The sequence below is a fragment of the Armigeres subalbatus genome, chromosome 2, assembly GCF_024139115.2.
Source record: "Armigeres subalbatus isolate Guangzhou_Male chromosome 2, GZ_Asu_2, whole genome shotgun sequence".
NCBI lineage: Eukaryota > Metazoa > Arthropoda > Insecta > Diptera > Culicidae > Armigeres > Armigeres subalbatus.
Window position 1 is genome coordinate 289,718,251 of NC_085140.1, and position 24,892 is coordinate 289,743,142.

A 24,892-nucleotide genomic window follows, 5' to 3' on the forward strand; every position below is an offset into this window, starting at 1 on the left:
TTACGTTTGACTTTGTTATTTCGCTATGATTGTGAACCGACCTTTCGTAATGACTGTTGCGGTTTCCGAAGTTACCGCAAATCTGGTAAGTAGAAGTGAAGTGCGCAACAAAAATGTCCAGTCCCCACACAGCATCTGAACCGGTTGCTTTACCATCGTTTGCAGGTCTCGTCAAGAGGAAGAAGAAATTGAGTCAAAAAAGATCGAGTGACAAATTCCACCGCTGATGACCAGTTTTACCCAGCGCAGAAGAGCGACATCACTGCGGTAAACTATATTTTTCGCTGGTTCTTGTTTTTAATCGACTGGTTACATGCTCCCCACCATATCAGTGTGCACTTGTTTGGTCATTGTGAGGGTATATAATAAGACCTACAGCAAACTTTAACGATATATAAAGTGCGCTGCAAAATCATGCTTCCTGGATGTGAAATGAAAAGACAAAAATAAAGCAAGTCTAGCGCTGCTTGATTGACTGTACACATCGTAGTTTCAAGTCGCTATTGGCCGAGAAATAAGAAATATGCACAGCTCACCAATCACATAGTCTTCTTGAGACTAGTAAGCTACCCTCACTGTAAGTACATGGTTGAGAGGTTCTTAAATTCAAGACCAATAACGATGCAGGCCTTTAAGGGGGGTCCCGTAGCGTAGTTGGCTACACGTTCGCCTTATAAGCGAATGGTCATGAGTTCGATTCCCAGCCCCTCCACTAAAACCCTTGTCAGTCGCCGGAAGTGCAGTTCGTACGGTGGCGTTTTGGGAGACGCGCCTCACCGACACGGCTGCCTGATGACGACTGACAAAACTGTTCTTCTCGGAGGCATTCCGCCAACGTACCTTAATAAATGGCAACCGGACAAAGCAACGATCATTGGATACACCATACACGGACAAATGGACACAATGGACGCAGATTGACATGAACTGGCAAACGACAACAATAATGAATTAGCGATATCTAAAAATAGAATCTGTGTGGATTCTGTACAGCAGAATACCACAGTAGGTCACGGTACAGTAGCGGTTAAGAACACAGAGTGCCTACCAAATAAATATACGAATAAAAAAAAGATGCCGGCCACGTCCTCCCCAGTTGACTGTAAGAGGAAAATTAGTTCGACACAAGATACCGAGGAATCCTCTGCATCTTCATGAGCGCACTGGAAAGGAATAGCATGTTTGTTGTGAAGGAAATCTATTGGTACTTTTTATTATCACTTTTTTTTTGTGAATTTTGAAACAGGGATCAGTTCTTCACTTGTCTCGTGAAACCAAGGCCAGATAGGAGCTTGGAGCATTGGAAGGGGCTTGAAACGGAACCACCCTCAGTTCAAACCCAGGGACTTTCCAGAAGTAAGGTTTATTGTATTATGCTAACAGATTAAAATTAAATAGGACCAAATACTTAAACCTAGGACATCTATGTAAAACCGATAAAATATTAGTCGGTGATAAAACTGTTCTAATAATACACAAGACGCTGGACAGGACAGGGCACAATAGGGCAAATTCGATCGCCTCTTGAAGATAGAGAGCATTTTCATTTATTTATTCATTATCAGGCTAAGGCCGGAGTGGCCTGTGCTGCACATAAAAGTCTTCTCCATTCAGCTCGGTCCATGGCTGCACTTCGCCAACCACGCAGTCTGCGGAGGGTCCGCAAATCGTCCTGCACCTGATCGATCCACCTTGCCCGCTGTGCACCTCGCCTTCTTGTTCCTGTCGGATCGTTGTCTCGTGTCCGTAGAGAACTACCGGTCTTATAAGCGTTTTGTAGATAGTCAGTTTGGTACGGCGGCGAACTCTATTCGATCGGAGCGTCTTACGGAGTCCAAAGTACGTACGATTTCCAGCCACTATGCGCCTCCGAATGTCTCTGCTGGTATCGTTATCGGCGGTCACCAGTGAGTCCAAGTACACGAATTCTTCTACCACCTCGATTTCGTCACCACCGATTAAAACTCGTGGTGGGTGACTTACATTGACCTCTCTTGAGCCTCTTCCTATCATGTACTTCGTCTTCGACGTGTTGATGACTAGTCCAATCCGTTTAGCTTCGCTCCTCAGTCTGATGTAGGCTTCCTCCATCCTCTCAAAGTTACGTGCCATGATATCAATGTCGTCGACGAAAACAAATAACTGGACGGACTAACTGCTCACATTCGCCGTCATACCAGTCGTTCCTCTGATCCGGAGCCAACGTGCCTAGTGCAGCGGTTGCGCTGCTACCAATGGTGGATCGAATATCTCTCAAGCCATCTACAAGAGACGCTGCGCCTAGCTGCTCTTCCGTTGGGAGTGCCACTTCCAGCTGCTGCGCGTAGTCTTGGGCTAGTCTACCGTCTTGTAGCCGCCCAGTGTTTAGCCACGGCGGACGACTCCGACGCGTGTTGATCACCATCGAGTGTTTTGAGCGCAGACATACTGCAACGAGGTAGTGGTCGGATTCAATATTCGTACTGCGGTAAGTGCGTACGTTCGTGATGTCGAAGAAGAATTTACTGTGGTCGATTTGGTTTTCCGTTACTTGATTAGGTGATTTCCATGTGGCCTTGGGGATATTCTTGCGGGGGAAGAAAGTGCTTCGGACTACCATTCCGCGAGAGGCTGCAAAGTTTATGCATCGTTGACCGTTGCCGTTCGATACGGTATGCAGACTATCCGGTCCGATGACCGGTCTATACATTTCCTCCCTTCCTACCTGAGTGTTCATATCACCGATGACGATTTTGACGTCCCGCAGTGGGCATCCATCGCATGTCTGCTCCAGCTGCGCATTGAACGCTTCTTGCTCGTCGTCGGTTCTCCCTTAGTGTGGGCAGTGCACGTTGATGATGCTATAGTTGAAGAAACGGCCTTTTATCCTCAGCTTGCACATCCTTGCGTTGATTGGCTGCCATCCAATCACGCGTTGGCGCATCTTTCCCAGCACTATGAAGCCGGTTCCCAGCTCGTTGGTGGTGCCACAGCTTTGGTAGAAGGTAGCCGCTCGATGCCCGCTTTTCCACACTTTCTGTCCTGTCCAGCAGATTTACCCCAGCGCTACGACATCGAAGTTGCGGGGATGTAATTCATCGTAGATTATCCTGTCGCAACCTGCGAAGCCTAGCGACTTGCAGTTCCATGTTGCAAGCTTCCAATCGTGATCCTTTATTCGTCGCCTAGGTCGTTGCCGATTGTATCGAGTCGTATTATCTTCTATATTGTTCGTAATTATTGGTTTTTCAGGCGGCTTATTGGGCCTGCGGAAACCTCCTGTCTCGTCGGAGGGCCGTCGTGTCAGGGCTGTTTAACGTCCCACCTAACACCAGGCTTGGGCTTGTGCGCTTTGAGCGTCACACGGTCGCTTTGGTGGGGCCTACTTGCGGATACATGCAGCTTTTTATAGGAATTTAACAGGGCTCACTGTCGAACCTCACCACATCCTAGGCAAGCCCTTGGACATAGTCCCTGTTGCCCACAATCTTTCAAACTTTAGACATAACCATCTCTAATTGAAATAAAACATCGCATATGCTTTCGATGCAGTAAATCGCTATCCAATGATTTAGATTTAGTGATTTTATCGACAGACATCACCTCAATTCGTCGAGCTAAGTTGATCGGTATATTAAAGTTGGCTCTCCGGGCCTCCTATCAAAATTTATGGAGTGAACATATCTCGGATACTTATTCAAAAGGACGTATGTGATTTTGTAAACAAAGATTCAAACGTCGATTTGACCAATCTGACGGCACACTCACGCAAATCAACACCACCAACAGGTAGCCGAAGCTTCCCCCTATCTGTCTATGGTGATGGTTTGCGTGGGAGGGTTGTCAGATCGGACAAATCGACGTTTGAATCTTTGTTTACAAAATCACATACGTCCTTTTGAATAAGTACCCGAGATATAACCTTTTCGTACACATAGCCTTGGTGTTCGAGAAAGGCAAAAACAATTCTGAAGGCGAGAAAATAAAATTACGTAGAAAAATCCTTTTTTTACATCTTCAAAATCAGTTTTCTCATTATCTTTATACTAGAAATACTAGAATAAGAGATCGGCGAAGACGCCATCTTGTTTCCAATCGAACCGTCAAAAGCGGTTCCATTTCGACTTGTTTACTTTTTGCATCCATAAGAAGCAAGCAAAAAGTTCAAGTGCTGCCAGGATTATTTTCACGATTTCATGCATTTTCATACGTTGCCATTTCGACAGTTTTTCACTCCGCCGGTCTCTGGTTATAGGGTTGCTACTTTATACTAAAGTGAACAGACATCCCGGATTGTGCGGGACAGTCCCGGATTCAGCCTACCTGTCCCGCATTGCCAGGTGTTCGGGAAACGTCCCGCATTCCATGATTAATCCGTAAAGTTTGGGAAATCTATGGAATCATTAGGAAATGGGATGTTTAGAAAATCTGTAAAAGACTGAACCATTCAGAAGAAAAAGGAAACTTAAGCAATTTAGAGGGCTTACAGAGAATCTAAATTATTATCGGATTTTAAATGGGGCCAGTGGGATAATTGATTTTTCGTGTGGAAATCTCTTCCCTCCTACTAAAAAATAGACGGAAACAAAATTCATGATGACCAGGCTATCTTAACTATTAAAGATTCCAGGCATTTTAAAAAAACAATAAAAGTTGAGTCATTCAACGCAGAGATCTCCGGAATCTTAGTCATTTTAATGAACTAAAAGGAGGAATGTGGGATATTAAGAATTTTATAATTAACGAAATTGAAAATGTCTGGAGATATTCTGAAATGTTTAGGCCAGCTCCAGAGTCTAGAAAAAATGGGACCTCAGAAAATGTGTAAAATCTGGAGTATCCTTAAATCTGCAAAGCTTTATAAAGGAGAAAATGCTTGGAACGTGCGAAGATTGAAACAGACAATTTCACCATCAACCAACGACGGTCGTTCAGTTCGACACTTACATAAGACAATGGACAACTCATATATCATGGAGATATCTCAACTCATAATACACATTATATAACTACAAAATATGCTCAAACGACAGGCGCCGTACAACCACGAACTCTAGATTGTAAATCATGTCTTATTTCAAATATATTTGAAAACCAAAAAATTTTGGGTTTTTTTTCTATGATGTCGAGCGATTAGCATCATACTGGATGTTGTAGGTTGATTGGAGGAAAATCACATTGTCGATTTGATACGCTTTCAAAATATATTGGTCCCGGATTGGACCAAAAAAAGTCTGGTCACTTTATTTTACTCTCATCTTACACCGAGGCAAATTTCCGTATATACGTTATGTGTGAAACTACATAATTTTTTGCAATTAGATTTTACAAATAAATCATATATGTTCAGAAACATTATATTTATAGGCTTTCAACAAATAAAATCTATTTTGTTTTGTTGAATAAAATTTATGTGTGAGATTTATGACCTGTATTTGGTGACACAAAATAAAATTTATGTTTGTGGTTTATGAGTTTTATTCGTATTTGCATAATAAAAAATAAAGGTCATCATTATTTTTTATTTCAAATCTTTTTGCCTTTCTCGTACAACAAAGTTGTACCAGAAAGGCTTTCATTTCACTCCCAAAACGTACTTTTTATAGAACGCTTGTAGACCCATAGTATTATATACCATTCGATTCAGCTCGACAAACTGAGCAAATGTCTGTCTGTCCGTGTGTGTGTGCGTATGTGTGTGCACATTGAAACATTAGCCAATTTTTCTAGTACTAAACCTGAATCGATTTTGCTACAACAAGTTGCATTCGATGGGGAATGTTTTCTTCTTGTTCACTATTGAGTTTCATAATGATGGCACTTCTCAAAAAATAGTAAATATTCAAAGAGTTATGAGACATCATTATTTCGTAACAAATAAGCTATCGATTTTCTAGGTTATGTTCTCCCAAGACACAATTTATTCGAAACCGGCACACCGACAGCATACAATACACAGCTTACACGGAAGAAAAAACTTCACAAAGAAACACAGAAACCCATTAATGAGTTAAAAAGTACCTATTTTAAGATTTCATGTATACACTGAAAATTCTCGTTTATTTTTTCAAAATGACCTAAGAAACATATTTTCATGAATGAATTTTATTATTGCGATCAACAGACCAATAGGATAGCTTTTGATTGCAGTACACAAATTAATTCATGAATAAAAATGACATATGTTCTTTTTAAAAGTTAAGCGTCATTTCTGCCATTTCTTTCCCTATGGGCCGATGTGAGCAGTGAGAAGTGAAAAGTGAGACGTGAGAAATGCGAAGTGAGGAGTGAAAAGTAAGAAGTAAGAAATGAAAAATGAGAAATGAAAATCACCAGATGATCCGAAATGAAAACAAAATGTTTTTCCAAATTTAATCTAGAGCTGAAATTTTTTGCTAATATTTTCAAATGGATATAATAGAAAACGACGCATCCCACAAAAAGTGTTGTATGGGTGACCATCGCAAAATCAGTCAAACTTTCTAGTGAAAATATCGGAAACAATCCAAATTGAGCCATACACAGAAAAAAATCACCTTAAAAATGTTAAAGCCGATGTGCGAAAAAACGCTCTTTTGTATCTACATGAAATTTTGTCTCAAGATAGGTGATTATGTCCCCCCCCCACCCTCCATCCATCGCACGCTGGGCACTCTTACGGAAATAGAGTTTTTCTAACAAAAACTTTTTCTTGTCGGAATTATTTTCAGTGTATTTTCATCTGAAATTAAACCAATGAAAGCCATCGTTATAGAACCCCAAGCAAATCTATTTTTATGATACATTGTCTAATTTAGTCACTAAATATAGTTTGTTTTTAAATTAAGAGTAATATTAAGAAGGGGTTTATATCTTCAAAAAAATATTATATTCCATTATTAGCTTCTTTAGTTGCGACCAGTTACGACCAAAACATTGTACTCTGCCTGACTGTACAGGAATACTTAATATGAGTATATTATGTATACATAAAGACACTGAAAAAATCAATTCCGTCAAGAAAAAGTTTTTGTTAGAAAAATTTTTTTCCCTTCAAAGTGCCCAGCTTGCGATGTATGGACGGTTGGTAGGGAACATAATCACCTATCTTGAGACAAAATTTCGTCCAAATCGAAAAGGGCGTTTTTTTGCAAATCGACTTTTAATTTTTTAAATCGATTTTTTTTAGTGTAGGGTTCAATTTTGAGTTTTTCAAAAAGTTTTATTAGAAAGTTTGACTGATTTTGCGATAGTCACCCATACAACACTTTTTTGTAGGAAGGGTCGTTTTTCGATTATATCCATTTGAAAAAATCAGTAAAAACAAGCTTGACCCTTTTCTAAAGATAGTCTGAATCAAATTTGAATAAACTAAGTATGCACTTTTCTTTTAACTGCACTTCTTAAATATTGACCAATAAATTTACAAAAAGTCAACTTAAACAATCAGAACACTTGCAAGTTCCCAAAAAGTTCTATTTTGGCTTTACGCATTTTATTACATTTACCGCATAACTTTTCAAAAGGACCTAAGTAAATTTTTTTCATGAATTCTCGCTTAACTTTTCAAAAGGACGTAAGTAACATTTTTTTTCATGAATTAATTTGAATACTGCAATCAATATTGTGATTCTCGAGATATTATAGCATTTTGCTCATTCACCTCTGCCTCGCTTAGTTATGCGCCGCTAAGGTATTGTGTCATATTATGGTACTTTACTCAATTTAAGTGTAGAATATTACATCACAAATTAAACATAATTGCACTACTAATATCCACTTAAACAATATCCCGAACGCAACACAGGCGAAAGAAAAGCAAAAAACTACTAAACCTCGAACAATTTCACTTAAAAATATCTTTTCGTAAAGGGACGACAATATGCTACATACCTTACAAGCGAATGTGGAAAAGCTTACCGAAAGCTCACATCTATTTGACATTGGTTTATTTACTTTTGCATGGCGCACAACTCGGCGCATGGGACCCGGCGCGTAACTGGTGAGCCAGTATGATAATTTTAGAAAAGAATCGCAATAGCTTTCATGTTGTTCTGTTGATTGCAGTACTCAAATTAATTCATGAAAAAATGTTACTTAGGTCCTTTTGATAAATTATGCGAGATCTATAGTACAGCAGAAAGTCCATTGCTGATAAACGTTCATTTCGAACAATACACCGCAGATTTCTGATTTTTTTTGACATATACTCTGTCTCGCTCAAACCAACAGCGAATAATCTAGCGACTACTTTAACGAACTATTTAAGGAACAGCTACTTTAACCGACCGTGTCCATTTAGCAAGTACGGTGTTGAACATAACCTGGAGATTAAAATAACACTTAATAAAGTTTAAAAAAAACTTAGCAAGTAACCGCACAATATTGAGTAAAACAAATTAAGGGTGTAGCATTTCTGCATGCGGTGAATAAATTTCGCACCGTGTATATAACTGACAGCATGAATGTTTGTGTTGCTTCTTTCGTGCTTTATAAGGGACCGACTGTTTACTTCGATGACATTTACTTCCAGGGTGCAGCAGCCGTAAAAAGTGTAGACAACAACCTTCCGTGCACCATGTTTACGGTACTCATCACTGAGTGGCGATACCGGCGTTTCTATCTGTGTTGTTAAGCCTGCTACTCTATGTTCTGAGATTTTCACATTTTCCACCATGAGCTCATGGAAGAATGGTAGTTGGAAATCGATAAAATGTATGGGCAAATCAAGTATTTTGAAAATTTATGGAAAATGGTGGTGTTTTAGAAGAAAGTAGTGAAAAGGAATGAAGTATGAGGTGAAAACATTATCTCCTGCACTTAGTTTGCACTGATTAGTAGTCTCATAGTGATGAAATTTTGATTTTACTACCATTGAAAAAACGCCATCTCTTGCATTAATCGTTTTGACTGGTACCTTATTGATGATGCTAACCTCTCAAGCAAAGTTTTCCACACTGTGCCAGCAAAGTACTCTTTAATGGGTAAAAAAGTACCCATTTCAAAGTTAAATAGTTCAACTCATTAAAAGAGTAAACATCGTTTACTCATTAATGAGTAAAAGGCATGTACGTCATATTCGGGCGTACTTTTTACCCATTATAGAAAAAAACATTTTTGGAGAAATGGGTATTTTTCACTCTTGATTATTTAAAAAAACGAACAGTGGGTAATGTCTGTGACATAACCGCTAAGTGGACGTAGGACTTGACTTGACCATGCCTTTAAAATACATAATATGTCCAAATTTCTCACATCAACTATTTTGGATAAATAATCGGCGTTGCATACCATTCCTTGGCAAAATCTTCTCATCAAACCGACACGGAAATCAAATCTACCTCAAACCTCGAACCTCGTGGGCCAATCAGCTAGTGTCTTGTATCCCGCTTCTTTGTCAGCCAAAGCGTCACCATCATCAACGCGTTCGAGAAGGGCTTCTTCTTTTTACGCTTGTTGCTCGCTGCTGGCGTCTATTTTCTAACAGGACTTTTCGCTTGATACAGGCCAATAAGCCGGGCAAGCGAGCTTAGAATTGCAGTTCAGGTGAGAAGTACGTGTTCTTTTCTGAGACAACATTGTTAGTAGTAGAAGGAAGGAAACACCCGGAAACAATGTTTATCTACATATTTTTTATCAATGCCAAAAATCCAACATTTGATGAAAAATCGATTGATAGTTTATTAATGTTTGAGCTGTTATCGGTGTTTTTTTTTTATCCAAATAAGATTATGTGAGAGATTTGGACATCTTATGAATCTTTAAAGGCATGGTCAAGCGAAGTCCTTCGTCCACTTCGCGGTTAAATCAGAAAAATTATCCACTGTTCGTTTTGACGTTATTTATGAAAATCACGCATAAAATTTTATCTCTAGAATATTGGATTGGCACCCAAGCACAATTTCTATCCCGAAGGGTTGTCACGCAAGCTAATTAAATTTTTAAAACGATTCTACTGCGAAAAACTCTTTAGTAGATCTTGAAAACTTGAGATCGTAGAAAACTTGATCAATGAATCGTCCACTTTGAACGTACAGGGGCACACTAGAAGTTAACTTTCTGAAAGCAGTGTGGCGAAAGGCATCTAAGGTTCGATTTCTCAAATTTAAGCACCTCAATCAACAAAAATATTTGGTGGGCATACTAGCGAACACCATCCATCATAACCGGTACCATATAGTTTTTCATGAAAAGTTCCTAATTTTGAGAAAACCCGCGTTAGATGTCTTTCGCCATATCAATTTCTGGAGGTTAACTATTTGCGTATATACGATAGCGCCTGGCTGTGGAAGTGGCGGGTAGAAAATCAGCCACTGTCAATAATTCATCTTGTTCAGTGTTGTCATTGACAGTCTATCGTCACACCGCCGAGCCGCGCTTACTGTCCGGTAGGCTTCTCCTTTGTGCGGTGGCCTCGACAATGCCGGACCGAAAATGCCGATGATGCTGACGATTCTGCCTTGCTCTTGAGAAAGCTTAAGTTTGCGATTGCGTAGCTGAGACGATGGAGCAACACTTCAAAAGTTCTGGTGCTGTGGTTGCTTTGCCTGTTCTTGTCAGATCTCAGGGTCAGATTGAGAGGAAAAAATCGTGCTGCGCTTTTTATGCCTTCCTGACCTAGCGAGAGCTCATTCGCTGACGTCTGCACCAATCAGAGCGTGGCAATGGAATGATGCAAGAATGATGCGGTACTCATATTTATAGGTTCTCGTGAATTCAATATTTTGCTTTGAAAACAGTTTTAGGCCTATTGAAACAAGTTTTCGGGTCTTATCAAGCATGGACATGAAAGGCATACTTGAAATCTGTCGATTGAGGGGCTTACCGCAGAAATTTGTCCACTGAGACGAACGCTATTAACGTTTAAAATCTTTCAACACAGCGTAACGCGGTCGATTTGAATATTTCGAAATGATACCCGGTATAGTAAAGAGAGACGTAAGTCCTACGTCAAAAATCTTGCTGCGCTTTTTTATGCCTTCCTGACCTAGCGAGAGCTCATTCGCTGACGTCTGCACCAATCAGAGCGTGGCAATGGAATGATGCAAGAATGATGCGGTACTCATATTTATAGGTTCTCGTGAATTCAATATTTTGCTTTGAAAACAGTTTTGGGCCTATTGAAACAAGTTTTTCGGGTCTTATCAAGCATGGACATGAAAGGCATACTTGAAATCTGTCGATTGAGGGGCTTACCGCAGAAATTTGTTCACTGAAGCGAACGCTATTAACGTTTAAAATCTTTCAACACAGCGTAACGCGGTCGATTTGAATATTTCGAAATGACACCCGGTATAGTAAAGAGAGACGTAAGTCCTACGTCAAAATGGCCTGAATGTAATGATATTCATCGAAAAAGTGACGCAATTACAAGGTATATGTAAAATAACTCTTTAATTTATTTATTATTTTCTTGTAGATACATAACAAGACATAGTATGTATTTAGAACAGCAACTTTGCTATTTTTGCTCGCCAATCTGTTTTACCGGGTCGCATCGAGGAACCCAGTGGACGACAGGTTCCGCAATTAAGGACGCGTTTTATGGGTGGGTTCTCCAACGGCGGCCGCCTCAGGAGCCAGTCAACTAAATCGATGGCTTTGTGCCAACCATCTCGGACAATGTACTCCCGATCGCCGCAACAACGGAATCGCCAGGGGAATATGGATATGAAGCTGGCATCCTGCAGACCGTGCACTGGCAGTACCAATTTCACATCCTCGATGTACCCAAGCACGACACAATCCATATTAACGCTAATCAATCCAACACTATGCTCGTACTGCGGCCTGCGGGTGAAAAAAATATTTATTTTGTGTAGGGGGCCGGGTTATGAGGAACTTACATTGTAATCACTTCCACAAAGTCCGATTTTCCTGCGACGTTGTCGGATGAATTTGGCTGAAGTACAGAAGGCATATCGTTGCATCCCTTCATCATGAACAGCAAAAAATATTCACCGCAGTCCGATGATTCTATTCTGGAAAGAAAAGTAAGATTGAAATGGAAAGGTTCGGCGCATCCAGCAACCAACTTACAATCCTTGTCTTGGGAATCCTCACATGATGGAACAGCTCCTTATTACCGTTAGGTGCCGTTTTAGCCTTGCCATCCATGACGGGGTACCGCGCGTAATAGTATGGTAATATTAGATTTCGTAATATTTTAAAATATTTACCTAACCAACAAACTAGCAAATATGCTACAATCGACAAATCGTTTGTTTGAAAGTACAATTTTATTTTCACTCATTAAAGGGTATAAACAAGGAGCTTTAAAATGGGCATAAAACACTCATTTTGCAAAGAAAATAATCACCCATTTTTTGACAGTTTCATATATCGCCAAAAAAGGGGTGATTTTTACTCTTTAAAGAGTATTGTCGGGTTTACAGTGCAAAGCTTCAAATGTGCACGCTTAAAATCAATAACACAGAGATGTGTTTGCATCACACAAAACGGACCTAATGTGGAACATCCCCTAGATGAGCGACAGTTACACAGGCACAAAAATGCCTCGTACGGTCGTGATAACGGTCCTTTTCAACATGTAAACGTTTGTACAGATTTCTTGTTTCATGAGGAACCAAATACTGTTGAAAATATTGAAATCCAAGCTTCAATAAAACCACACGAGCTATTTTTGTGGCTGTGTTACTATCGCTCATCTAGGGGATGTTCCACATTAGGTCTGTTTTGTGTGATGCAAACACATCTCTGTGTTATTGATTTTAAGCGTGTGGAACACGAAAACTAATGGACGAACACACACGCGCTAGAGACCCGAAGCCGATGACTTCAGCCGCTCGCCTCAACACAGCTGTAAAAGTTTCGTCGTTGGAAATAAAAATCGCATACCTACGTACATGCTTTCTCGTGCGCTCGTTACGTTTGCTGCCATTTTGTTTCATGCTTTGGAAGGAAAGAAGAGGCGTGTCATTAAGGCTAACTGCATTTGGTTTGGGTGGTTTGGTTGGTTTGGGTGGAATGATGGTGTAGTTTGGGCATATGGGTGATTTGAACATAACGTTCGTTTTCATACACCTCTTTATTTCCATATTATGCGGCTTTTTTTTCATTTATATTTATGTGAATTGTTGGTTTCATTTTCACAAATGTACTTGTACAATTATTACACAAAGGGATGCAAAATCAATGTATGACATACAACTATGTAGTATTATTGAACTTTAATATTACATTGGTGAAAAAACACTACGTGGGAATCAGGAAAGTTGGAAACATATCGAATTTTAATCCATTATATTTTTCAAAACGCGCCGTTGCGCTAATCATTGTATTTACTATCGCTAATCATTGTACTACCGCACGATCGCATATTTGTAACATATGCATTTTTTCCTTTCTCGTACAACAAAGTTGTACCGAAAGGCTATATGATTGCTAAAAAAACTTGATAGAAGGCCCGGAGACCCATAGTGTTATATACCGATCGACTCAGCTCGACAAACTGAGGTGACGTCTGTTTTTTGTGTATGTGTGTGTGTATGTGTACAAATTTTGTAGGCACACTTTTTAGAACTTAGAATTATCCGATTTACTCGCAACAAGTTGCATTCGACGGGGAATTGTTTGCTATTGGAAATGGGCCCGATCATTGCTTTTCGGAATTATTGAAAAATCATTGTTTTTCCCCAAAGGTCCCCCTTAAAAATTCAAAGAACATTTTTTTTTTGAATGGTGGCAAGGCAAAAATATTAAAAATGATCAAAAAAATGTGATCTATTCCCCCAAAGAGCTTTTTTGACCTTTCTAATGTGATATTTCAATATATTTTATAATGCACGAGAAAGGCATCATCACTGCTAGGTGGATTAATCTGGGTTTTATTAAAAGAAAACAGAAAATAATTTTTGTCATAGAAAAGAGAACTTGGGCATTGAAGTAAGGGACTCTATATTCTCCGATTTACAGGTGCGGGCTGTATGTTCTCAGAACTAAGAGATGCAGAATTCATTTCACGCTTACATACCGCCGAAAATATCGCGGTCACTTTTCGTAAATCCGACATTCATCACTAGATCGATTGTTACTTTTTCTCCGTGGAATGTCCCGATGGATAAAATGGCCGGTGATTTTCCACGATCTGTTTATCATCAAGATTCCTTACTCTGCGGCAGACTATAAGGAGGCTGCCCTATCCTGTTTCGAGCTCCATTCCTTTGCTCTGCTGCTTGCCATTCAGAGGTTCAGGAGCAATCCAATATTCCTCCCTATTGCATTCCGTCTTCAGAAGATGCTCCATATAGGAATGGAAGTTAAGTTCATCGTTTTCATCGGGACTCCGCTGTACAATCCCTATTTCATAAAAAAAGCAATTAAAATAAATTAACACAATGAAAACAATGGAAAGTAATGAAAATGCTTACCTTTTTGCCTTCTAATCGAGGATAATTACGAATGTTAATTTCGGTTTCTCGAAGAGTTTCGTCGTTGCGGCCATATTTTAAGATTTGGTATACGGCAACCGTAACAATTATGTGTGGAACCAAATATTTTTTTACTATTAGATTCGAATAATAATGTTTATGTTTGCGATACATATACAATAAAAATCACGCTTTTATATGTTATATACTACCCTATAATATAGAAGGGGTGTATCCATGGTATTTATTGATGAACGCATAAAATTAATGTTCATCATATCTAATAAATATTATAGTTTTTAGGCCAATAAATTTTATGATTGCAATTTTATTAGTGTAGTGTTATGTACTTATATAACTACGAATCATAATACAGTCGGGAATCGTTGTTTGAGATTTTAATACTTGGGTCAGTTTTTAATGGCAATTGGGCCAATTGGGCATCCGGTGGATAGCTAAAATGCCAACTAAAATGCAATCTTACGTCTAAATGTAATGTAAACACGGAAAACGGGTTTGGGCGTCACTGGACATCATTTGTGATGTTCAAGTCGAAATGCACGTGTTCAAATGGCTGTCAGTTGACCTAACTAAAAAACCGAATTCACGACTGTAAAGCTGACGAACAATAAAAAAGTTATAGCGATTTCAATTTGGGGTCAATATGAACCCAAAGCACATTCAACGTAAGTTTTTTTTTTGATAAAAGTACACTGTAGATCTCATTTTCAAGATTTTTCGAGCTTTGCACCTATAGGAGACAGATCTCGGCGAGTTTTACCAAACTACCAAAAATTAGGAGAATGGGTTGAAAACTAAAAATATTGCAACCTTTCAAAGTGACCTGGGGTCATGTTGACCCCAGAGCACAGACGAAAGGTTAAAACATAATTACTTATAAATATTAGTCCTAAAAATGTCACGTTATTTATGGATGTTACGAAGTATTAAAATAAAATATTTTGTAAAAAATAGCTTCTCATTTACATAGACGATCAACGCTACATGTAGGCCCCATTTCAAGAAAAATCCAGGTCCTGTTGGTCCGTTGTGTAATCAAATACAATATGCCTAGAATACAGAGCCTTCTATCGAAATTTTGGCTTCCGCATTGTTTTATAAACATTCTTCTAGGTACTCCTAAGTAAATAAAAAGGCAAAAAAAATGCTGTCTGGTTTTTTTTTTGGTTTCTATAGTTACGTACGCTTTGATAGTGCGTACAGTAAAATAACGCAGGTGTACGTAGTGCTATCGAGGTATGATTGTAATAGGATAAATTTATTCACATAATAAGAGCAAACTGCCAAACTTGTCAAAATCTGTAGTGCAAAAATTGAATGTCGGTGCCGTGTTGAACGGGTTTAAGATGATTAGGCAACAAAGCCACAAATCGGTCATCTTAGAAACCCCATGCGTTTTGCAGAAATTTTTCAATAGCACGTGTTGAGAGAACCATGCCGCGCACATGGGGTGAAACATAAGTTTCACGAGATTTCATATAAGATTTGCCCATCTGGCTTGGTCAATCCTGTAACTACATTTTCATTGTGTATTGCATTCTGTTTACGGCAATTATGTGACTGTATGGCATTTTGTCTAGGATTCCGATCCTATTTGGGCACCTGAATAAATGAAATCTATTCAGTAGCTGAACTTGCTGAACTTCTGAGCTATGAACGAAAACTTATAGGAAACTTTTACAAGTGTAATAGGTGTGATACTTAATGTAATGTTATACTTATTCTTCATATTTTCAATCGAAAAAGCAGTAACTTAATTTTGATTTCAGTTTCTCTTACATGTAAACTAACATAATTATGGAATCAATCACATTTAAATGCATCGTTACATGATTTCAATAAACGTGAAAAAAAACTACATACAGTACTACTATATTCCTTTTTAGATCAACCTTCATTACAAGAACTACATACGCTCAGCCATTACAGGAACAGTTACTCGCGTATCTTTTCAACTTTATCTTACCAAGTAGACATGTCATCTAAGTCGCTTTCAGCATAATTAACGACATCAGCGAAGGCTGATCACGCCAGTCGCTTTTCAGTTCCAAGCAGCTGGGCGATCTCCACTCAAGCCGAACTTGGAGCAACATCAAACCGTGAATCACAGGACATTGGTACTCTAACCTCTCCGCAGGCCCATACACCATAACGCTGTGCCATCAGCGCCGTCGCAGCTGAAGATGCGCTCACATGGCTCGAACCCGCCGAGGTGAGCAATAAACAACTCAATAAAACCACTCGCTCCTCATTAGACCCTGCTCCCCGCTGCTGCTGATGCATGCTGCTGGCTGGCTGAGCCGGATTAAATTCGTCCTATAAAACACACCCATCCGCGAGGAGCACTTACAAGAAAACTCAATAAACACACATTGAACTGGATGCCCTCTGCTGCCGTTGCTTTCGCGCAAGCCACGACAACGATGCTAACAGATGCGTAAGTGAATTAAATGAATGACCGTATCAGTTCCTGTTTTAATTTTTCAGATGACCATCCGTTTGCACCTTGATTGGAAAATTATAGAACCGAAGGCCCATTCTATCGAGTTTGCTAATACGGCTGGCTCGAGTTGTGCACATAGGCGGTAGAAGGTTCAAGGGATCCGTGACAAGGATATGCCCGTTTTTATTGTTTTATGCCCTATAGAATGATAGGAAACATAGAATGTGATGATAGAAAGATGATTTTTGAATTAGATTCACCAAAAAAAAAACTGTTTGTTTCCCTTACATCGTATATACCCCACCTACCGCTAAAGTAGAATCCAGGTTGCATGATTGCTATTGCCCTATTTGTTTTACTTTGCTTTAATCAGGAAAAGCAATATTTAAAAGTTAAGCGGAATTGGTTCTAAGTTATAGGGCTTTTATTGAATACAACTTGTTCTGTAGTAGCTAAATAAAATGTCATAGCAATTTAAGGTCTCAGAAAACATGACTGTCCGTAACTCGTATCATCCTAGGTCCAATCAGAAGTCTCGTCCTTGTACCGTTTTGGATCAAATTCCGAACATGACTCATATTCCAAACACTCGCTTTTATATGGCTGTTTTGGCTTTATTCGTGTAATTCTTTCCATAGACTCTTAATTGTTTTGTAATCTTGATCCTGAGTGAGGAAAACCAATGAAAATGTCAGTATGAAGGCGCAAAACTCCAGTGTTCGGAATATGAGTCATGTTCGGGATTTGAGCCAAAACGGTACTTCAATCGTGCCGTTGCGATTATGTTGTACTTTGATGACAGTGAGTCCCCAACGGTAATAACCATTTGCAACCGCAGTGACGTTCTAATTTTCATATTGTTTAAGTAGAAAGAATAAAAAATTCAAGTGAAATGAAAATCTTTAAAAATCTTCTTACCAAATCTTCAATTTTTAAGTAAAATACAGGAAGGTAAATACATCGCAGATCAATATTGAAACACTGTCTATGGTATGGCAACTTAAATTGCCAACATTCAATGATCGTTCATATCACAAAAGTCATGAATGAATAAGGCACGCTGCATGGAATGTGAAACCCCAGCAAAAGACAAAGCGTTTCCACATAGAGGGAACGGTGAGCAAAGGATGCTTGGGTGGTGCGGAGAATGCCATACAATTCGTCCCACAAGTGGTGAACCTGTGACCTCTTGTCTTATTTTTCTCCTGAGTCGTTCCTTGGCACCGTTGCAATGATCGTCGTTGGCAGCGGCAGTGAGGTCTCCTCGCTGTTGGATTTGGGTATGCCTTCATACATATATTGTATATGGGGTCATCAATAAATTTGTAAACGCAGAGGGGAGGGTGCAATAGAATTTTCTCAACGCCAAATATGAGTTTCAAACACAAATTTATTTGATCCTGATCGGAGTTGCAATAATCATTGTATTGAGATCAGACCGCAGAATGATGAGAAGGCTTTACGCATGTGTCACGTAATTTCTGGATGATCCCCGAATGGGTGCAGCAGCCGACGACTGGCGTCGGATCATTTTTTATGACGAGGTTTCGCGCACTGACGAAGGCGGCGGTGCCATGCGATCGATGGTATGATCTGTCGAACGATTAAATGAATCGTTAAATCGCACGTTTTTGCTTCGCATTCATACATGCGATCGTTTAGCGGGGAGGAGATGGGTAGATCCTGTTTGATTGAACTTCGCGATGACCTCCAGCGGCTGAAACTGGTGGCGTCTAGGCTGGGTTGGAATCGTATCCAGTCGTCATGACACAACAAGGCAGAAGTGACTGTGTTCAGACCACAACTATGTTGAAAATTTCGCCTAGGCCATTTTGCAAAGGAGTTATGATGTCACAAGTCTATTCTTGCGGAGCAGCTCAACTTGTGTCGAAACAAGCATTTTATTTATTGCCAAAAGGGGCAACTGGACACAGAAAATTAGCATATTTTGCCAACTGACTAATCTCGTTCCGGAAAGTCGGAAAAATGCAAAACAACCGAACGGACCAAAATGAGGACCATCGCTGCATATAAATGGATATCCCATTAATCTAAATCATAAATGAAGACCCACCAAATAGAAAATCGCATGCACAAACAGAGGTAACCCTCAGATGGTCGGATCAACACAGACAGCATGGTCCGCCGGGTTAGATCCAGTTCATGGCATGTTGTGGCGTTTCGGCGGCGCGGCAAATGCTCAAAACATGCGATCAACATCACCACCGACGCCACCACCACCATCGTGCAGCGCGCAGAGGCCGTCAAAGGAAACCAAAATCCAACATTGACCTCTTTCCATCATCAATCTACACCTTCTCGATTTTTGTTTTCGCTGCTCTTGAATTGTTGCTCAGCGGTTTACAATGCCGTACTGCTTGCGATCCACACCACGTAATTTGAAAAGTTAGTGAAATGTGGTTTGGGTCAAGGTTTTGACAAAAACGAACCTTTTTTATAGAAGGCTCAGAGACCCATGGTGTGATATACCAATCGACTCAGCCCGACGAACTGAGCAAATGTCTGTCTGTCCGTGTGTATGTGTGTGCACAATTTCCATAAAAATCATTAGCCAATTTTTAACAAAGTAATTCTCAACAGATTATCTCGCAACAAGTTGCATTCGACAGAAAATAGAGCGTAATTGATCACAAGTTTCATAACGATTGCGCATAACAAAACATTCTAAATATTACAATAGTTATGAAATGTTGTGATTAAGTCAAAACATGTCTCTAAAAACAATGAAACGCGTGTGATACTATTTTAGTGTTAGGTGTTAGTGTTAGTGATAGCTTTACGCTATCATTTAGAACACAATGGTAAGCATACGATTGTGTGTGTGATGAAAAAACATTTAAGATTCCGATATATATTAGAGTGGGGCGCAGTTGTATGGAAAAACGCAAACTTCGTCCGATCAAGTGAGATCAAGGTTTTTCTGAATCGTTTTGGGACCCCAATCAACTGTGCAAAATATGGGCTCGATTGGTTGCAACCTCGCATGCCGCATCGCGTTTTAAATTTACATGGAGATTAGTATGGGAAAACGTACTTCTTTACATTTTTGCACTTAGCACCTTTAATTTATCATCAATCACGTGACTCAATACGTTAGCATCTAGTCTGAAAGATGTCGAAAGACTGCCGAAGAAGGTACGTAGCTGGAAGGTCTACAAGAAATGTTATTACGTTTCGAAAATTGATTGTGTAAACCATATGCAAGAAATCAATGTTTCTGCCAGCACTACCGGACAACCTATGGCTATCGAAGGGCAAAACCTATCTTCCTTCTCGTCGGATTTTTTCCTTTGTGAAATGATTCCTGATAGCTCCCATTAACTCTCAAGCCCTATAAGATCAATTATTTTAAAATAACACTCAGTTAAATTATTGGTCTACGTAGTACGGCAGTGCTGGCAGAATAAACGATTTTTTGCATATGGTTTGAACACTCAATGTTCTAAGCTTTATAACTTTTTTCGTGGACGTTCCAGCAACGTACCTTCTTCAGCAAAGTTTTTCGGCATCCTTTGGGTTATACTTTAACGCAATGTGCCACTTGGTTTACGATGAACTGAAGCCTCTAGTAGTAGAAATGCAAAAATATACGTTCTCCCATACTAATTTTCATACAAACTTCAAACGCGATGCGGAAAGCGAGGAAGCAACCAATCGGTCCCAAATTCTGCACAGTTGTTCAGGACCCAGAATGGCTTCGAAAAACTATTGATTTGAAAAAATGACCATGACGACCCACTCTAATATATATCGATAGCGATGCAATTATTGTTATTATTGTCCAGGTCTCTGCACTCGACCACTGCTTCCTGCGTTGGAGCTCCTACGTTATCGTCACTGCCCAATGAATTGGCAATGAGCTCCCGGAAGGCGGATTGTGGGATCCTTCTTCAGCTTGAACAGCAACTCCCCCTTCTGGGTACGCATAGTTCTCACCATTTTCTCATCCAAGTCTTTTAGCTCCGGGTCCTTTCTCACCTTCTTCAGAATCGCAGCGTACGACGTTTTATCGCTCGCTTCTACGATCAGGGCATCACCTTTAACTATCTCCCGAGGAGAACGACATTTTTTGTTATGTTCCTTTCTCTTTTCCACATTCTCCTCCTGCTTCTTCCTCTTCTCCTGCTGGCTTTCCATAGTCTGCCAGTCACCATCCTTGATGCGTTCCTTCAGCACCCTGGCAAAGTCTTGCACGTTCAGCTGCTTTTTATAACTTCCTGCTCTTCAGGCGAGTCCCTTTCCCGCTTTTCCGGGACTCTTAGGTATCTATTGTGTCTCAACTGCTGTATGCTCCGCACCTTCTTTCAGTACCTTCTCAGCTGCTTCGGCTCTCTTTTTCAACGCGATTTGTCCGTGTTCGGCTGCTTTTACGGTGGACTTGATGCTTGTCACTAGAAGCTTGATCTTCGTGTGAACATTGTGCTTGTCCTTCACGAAGTCATACAGCTCGGTAACTCGCTTCCGCACCTACATCAGGTTGGACCTCCCAGATTGTAACTCCTCTTGAGTAGCACTACTTTCCGATTTTTGAGTGGACACCCTATTCTCGGATCTAAGTTCCTGTTGGCCTGCCTGGTTCTCAGCAGTCTTGGCCGTACTACTGGCACTCGCTACTGCTGCCTGCGACATCACTGGAGATCGCTGCAGTTGTTGTTTGTAGAATGTTGAAAGGATCCCCCTCCTGGCCTTCATCTCTACCTGTTGTAGATAGTCGCCTCTTGTGATCCCATGGGTGCCTTTGTAAACAGTGAGGTCCATGCAAGGGTTGACTCCGGTACCTTATAAAACCGTGTTCAGAGCCGGATCGGCGTAAATCAGGAATGGTGCATCTGAACCTACTATCCACCGGTATAGGTGACAGGTTTTGAGCGTTACCGGAGGCCTGCCAGGTTGTTTACCGGGACGGAGGCAGACGAATCATTAGTCTGCTTGCCATTTCAAAAAGATGTCACTCTTTTTTACTCAGGAAACAGAATAGCTCGACTGTCAGTCCATATACGCCTAATCCTATCCAAAAACCGTGAATCGTCCAATGTCGTTTGCCGTGGTGGAACTTGATGTGCCGGTTGGCACTCCTTTTCGGCTTTGTGTGCTTTGAGCGACACACGGTCGCTTTGATAGGGCCTGCAAAAGAGCCCACTGTCAAACCCCATCACATCCTAAACAGGCCCCCTAACTCGCAAAGGCCATGGGGAGGGGTCATCAAGCCCTGGGACAAAGTCCCGGCTGCCTCTGTATGTATGTGTGTGCGCGTGTTTTTTTTTCTTCCCAAGCAATGGAGGAGGAATCTGCTCAACAGACTTCCTGGGTTGGACGTCTAGGAAGTGCGTGGTTAGGGACCACCTCTAACAGCAAACGAGGGAGGCAGGACTACTGAACCGTTTCCATTGCCGCCAAGCTCATCGTCCCTTCGGTACAACCAGAAAGTAATGCTTCAAAAGGGGGCCAGTGCTCAACGCACCCTCGAGGTTAGCTGCGTGTCCTTGCAGCACCGAATATCGTGACTTGCTTTTTTAGAAGAACACCATTGTATCGTGCCAGCGCATAGCCGGCTTTCCAGGTGGCCTTACCATGCCCTATGTCCTCGGAAGGTAGGAAGGGTCGACTTCGCGCCTACTTCGCTCTGCACGGCTGATATCAAGAATGATGATGCCGCGTGCACCCCAAATTGACCTCTGTTGGGCCTATTCGCCAACACACAGAGGGACTTGCCGACGCGGTGCCTACGCCTGCCCCAGCCTTGACGAGGACCCCTTTCCATCTTCGGGCTCGGAACCCGCTCAGTTGACTGACGCCGCGAAAGAGACGATACCAAGTTGTTCTTCACGCGGCCACTTGTTCGATAAAAGGATCGAGTTCGACTACAGGGCACCGGTATCACCCATGAAGCCGACTCCGAACCCTTGGACCACCTCTTATTTGCGCCTAGACAAGCCATTCTTCGAGTTCTCGCGCCACCTTCTGTGTAGCTCCGAGACGATTTGGACGATAGCCGATATAACGGCGTTCTAGCCAACTTCATCTTTACTCATCCTCCGGACTAGGTTGTCCGGGGTAGTGTCCAGACCACATGTGGCAAGCATGTGGTCACGCATTGTACGAAAACGCGGGCACACGAAAAACACCGAGGCCGAGGCCGAGTGTCCGAACCGGTGTAGGTACTGTCTGAAGCAACCATGGCCTGTAAGGACCTGGATCAGGTGGAAAGTGATTTCTCCAGGGCGCCTCTTGACCCACGTACCTATCTCCGGTACCAACCTGCGTGTCCATCTACCCTTAATGGAACTGTCCCACGCACGCTGCCATTTGACCATTGAGGCCAACCTGACAGTCCTACGGATGCCTCTCGTGCCGCGCATTTCGAAGCACTCTATGTCTTCACCGATAACGATGTCAATATGCATCATACCGGTGATGACGCAAAGTGCATCGTGCGACACGGTACGGTACGCGCTTGCAACTCTTAGGCACATGATCCTATACGTACTTTTTAACTTCGTTCTGTAGCAGTTAATACGCAGGGCCGTGCCCCAAGCTGGCCCCCGAAACCTGAGTTTGGACAGAGCGATACTAGCCAGAAGCTTGCGCTTCCTGGCATAAACCTCAGAGCTATTGGACATCATCCGGGACAATGCCACTATAACTGTGGAGGCACGCTTGCAGGCGTAATTGACGTGGCTACCAAAAGTGAAGTAATCGTCGATCATTACCCTCAATAGTTTGATGGAGCGTTCAGAGGTGACCGCGCAGTTGCCTGCCCTTATCACCGCTTGTTGCTCCGACTTTCGGTTGTTAACAACAACCACCTCAGTCTTGTGGTAAGCCAGTTCTAACTTCCTGGAACTCATTCACTCCTCCACAATTGCGATCGAGTGGGCTGCAGTCAACTCCACCTCTTCGATCGACTCACCGTAAATCTCCAGAGTAATATCGTCAGCGAAGCCGACGATTACCACGCCCACCGGGAACTTCAACCTCATGACACCGACGTACATGACGTTCCATAACACCGGACCCAGTATGGAACCGTGCGGAACCCCTGAGGTTATGTCAACGCATTTCCGCCCCGCATCCGTGTCGTACAAAAGTACTGGATTCTGGAAGTAGCTTCCGAGAAACTGGTATAGGTACTCGGAAATTCCAAGACGCATGAGCACGTCTGCAACACTTGCCAAACTGGCACTATTGAATGCATTGCTCACGTCGATACTGCATAATAGCGAACTTCGCTCCTCTTACACTGGATAGCTATCTACGCGGATTTGGTAACCGACAAGATACCGTCTACGGTCGACTTACCCTTTCTGAAGCCAAACTGGTTACTCGATAGCCAACCGCACCCTCCGTGCGTATCAACAACCTGTTGAGGATGATCTTCTCGAGCACGTTCCCCGCCGTATCAAGCAGGCATTTTGGTCTTTATGCCGATGGATCCCCTGGTGATTTTCCCGCTTTTGGCAATAGGACCAAGCTCTGCCTTTTCCATGCTACAGGGAAGACTACATCGTCCAGGCATCTCTGCATGACAGATCTGAACATCTCGGGAGGCAATGGCCGCTTTGATGGCCAGGCTAGGAATACCATCCGGTTCTGGTGCCTTACCCATACTAAGGGACTGTGCAATCTCTGCAAGTTCCACCACGGCTACTCTTCCCTTGTCGGTCACCCTGGACCCTGGCAGTTCCACAAAGTGAAGCCAGGAACTTGGGTCATGGCGTGGGAAGAGCCCCGCGATGATCCTCTCCAGCATCTCTGGAGACCGCTCTGTAGGGGCCATCGCCCCACGTGTCTTGGCCATTACGACCCTATAGGCGTCACTCCATGGATTCGCGTTGGCACTTGATCTAATCTCAGTATTCAGCAGAGCGGCTCTAGCAGCCACGAACGCCAACCGTCGTTCAACATGCTCCTCTTCTGTGCGTGCTCGCTGCATCCGCTTCTGTGCCCATATGCAGGCGCGGCGCAGGTTCCCAATTGCTTGAATCCACCAGTAAGCCGGTGGCCCTCCATTCCTTGGGTGAACTTTCCTAGGCATGGTAGCATCGCATGCACGCGAGAG

The 24,892-nt window shown here is 41.8% G+C and overlaps 1 protein-coding gene across 3 annotated transcripts; it reads right to left on the reverse strand.

Annotated features, from left to right (window-relative positions):
• Window positions 1-11,355: 11,355 nt before the first annotated feature.
• Window positions 11,356-12,098, reverse strand: LOC134216513 (uncharacterized). 3 transcript variants are annotated; one of them, XM_062695379.1, is made up of 3 exons: window positions 11,998-12,098; window positions 11,805-11,934; window positions 11,356-11,748 (listed from the first exon to the last, which is right to left on the reverse strand). In XM_062695379.1, exons 2-3 carry the CDS (start codon window positions 11,897-11,899, stop codon window positions 11,403-11,405), a joined length of 441 nt encoding a protein of 146 aa, XP_062551363.1. In that variant the 5' UTR covers window positions 11,900-11,934; window positions 11,998-12,098; the 3' UTR covers window positions 11,356-11,402. The 3 variants fall into 3 exon arrangements, with proteins under 3 accessions (XP_062551363.1, XP_062551361.1, XP_062551362.1); XM_062695377.1 differs by having other exon boundaries at window positions 11,805-11,939; window positions 11,998-12,078; XM_062695378.1 differs by having other exon boundaries at window positions 11,805-12,047.
• Window positions 12,099-24,892: the final 12,794 nt, after the last annotated feature.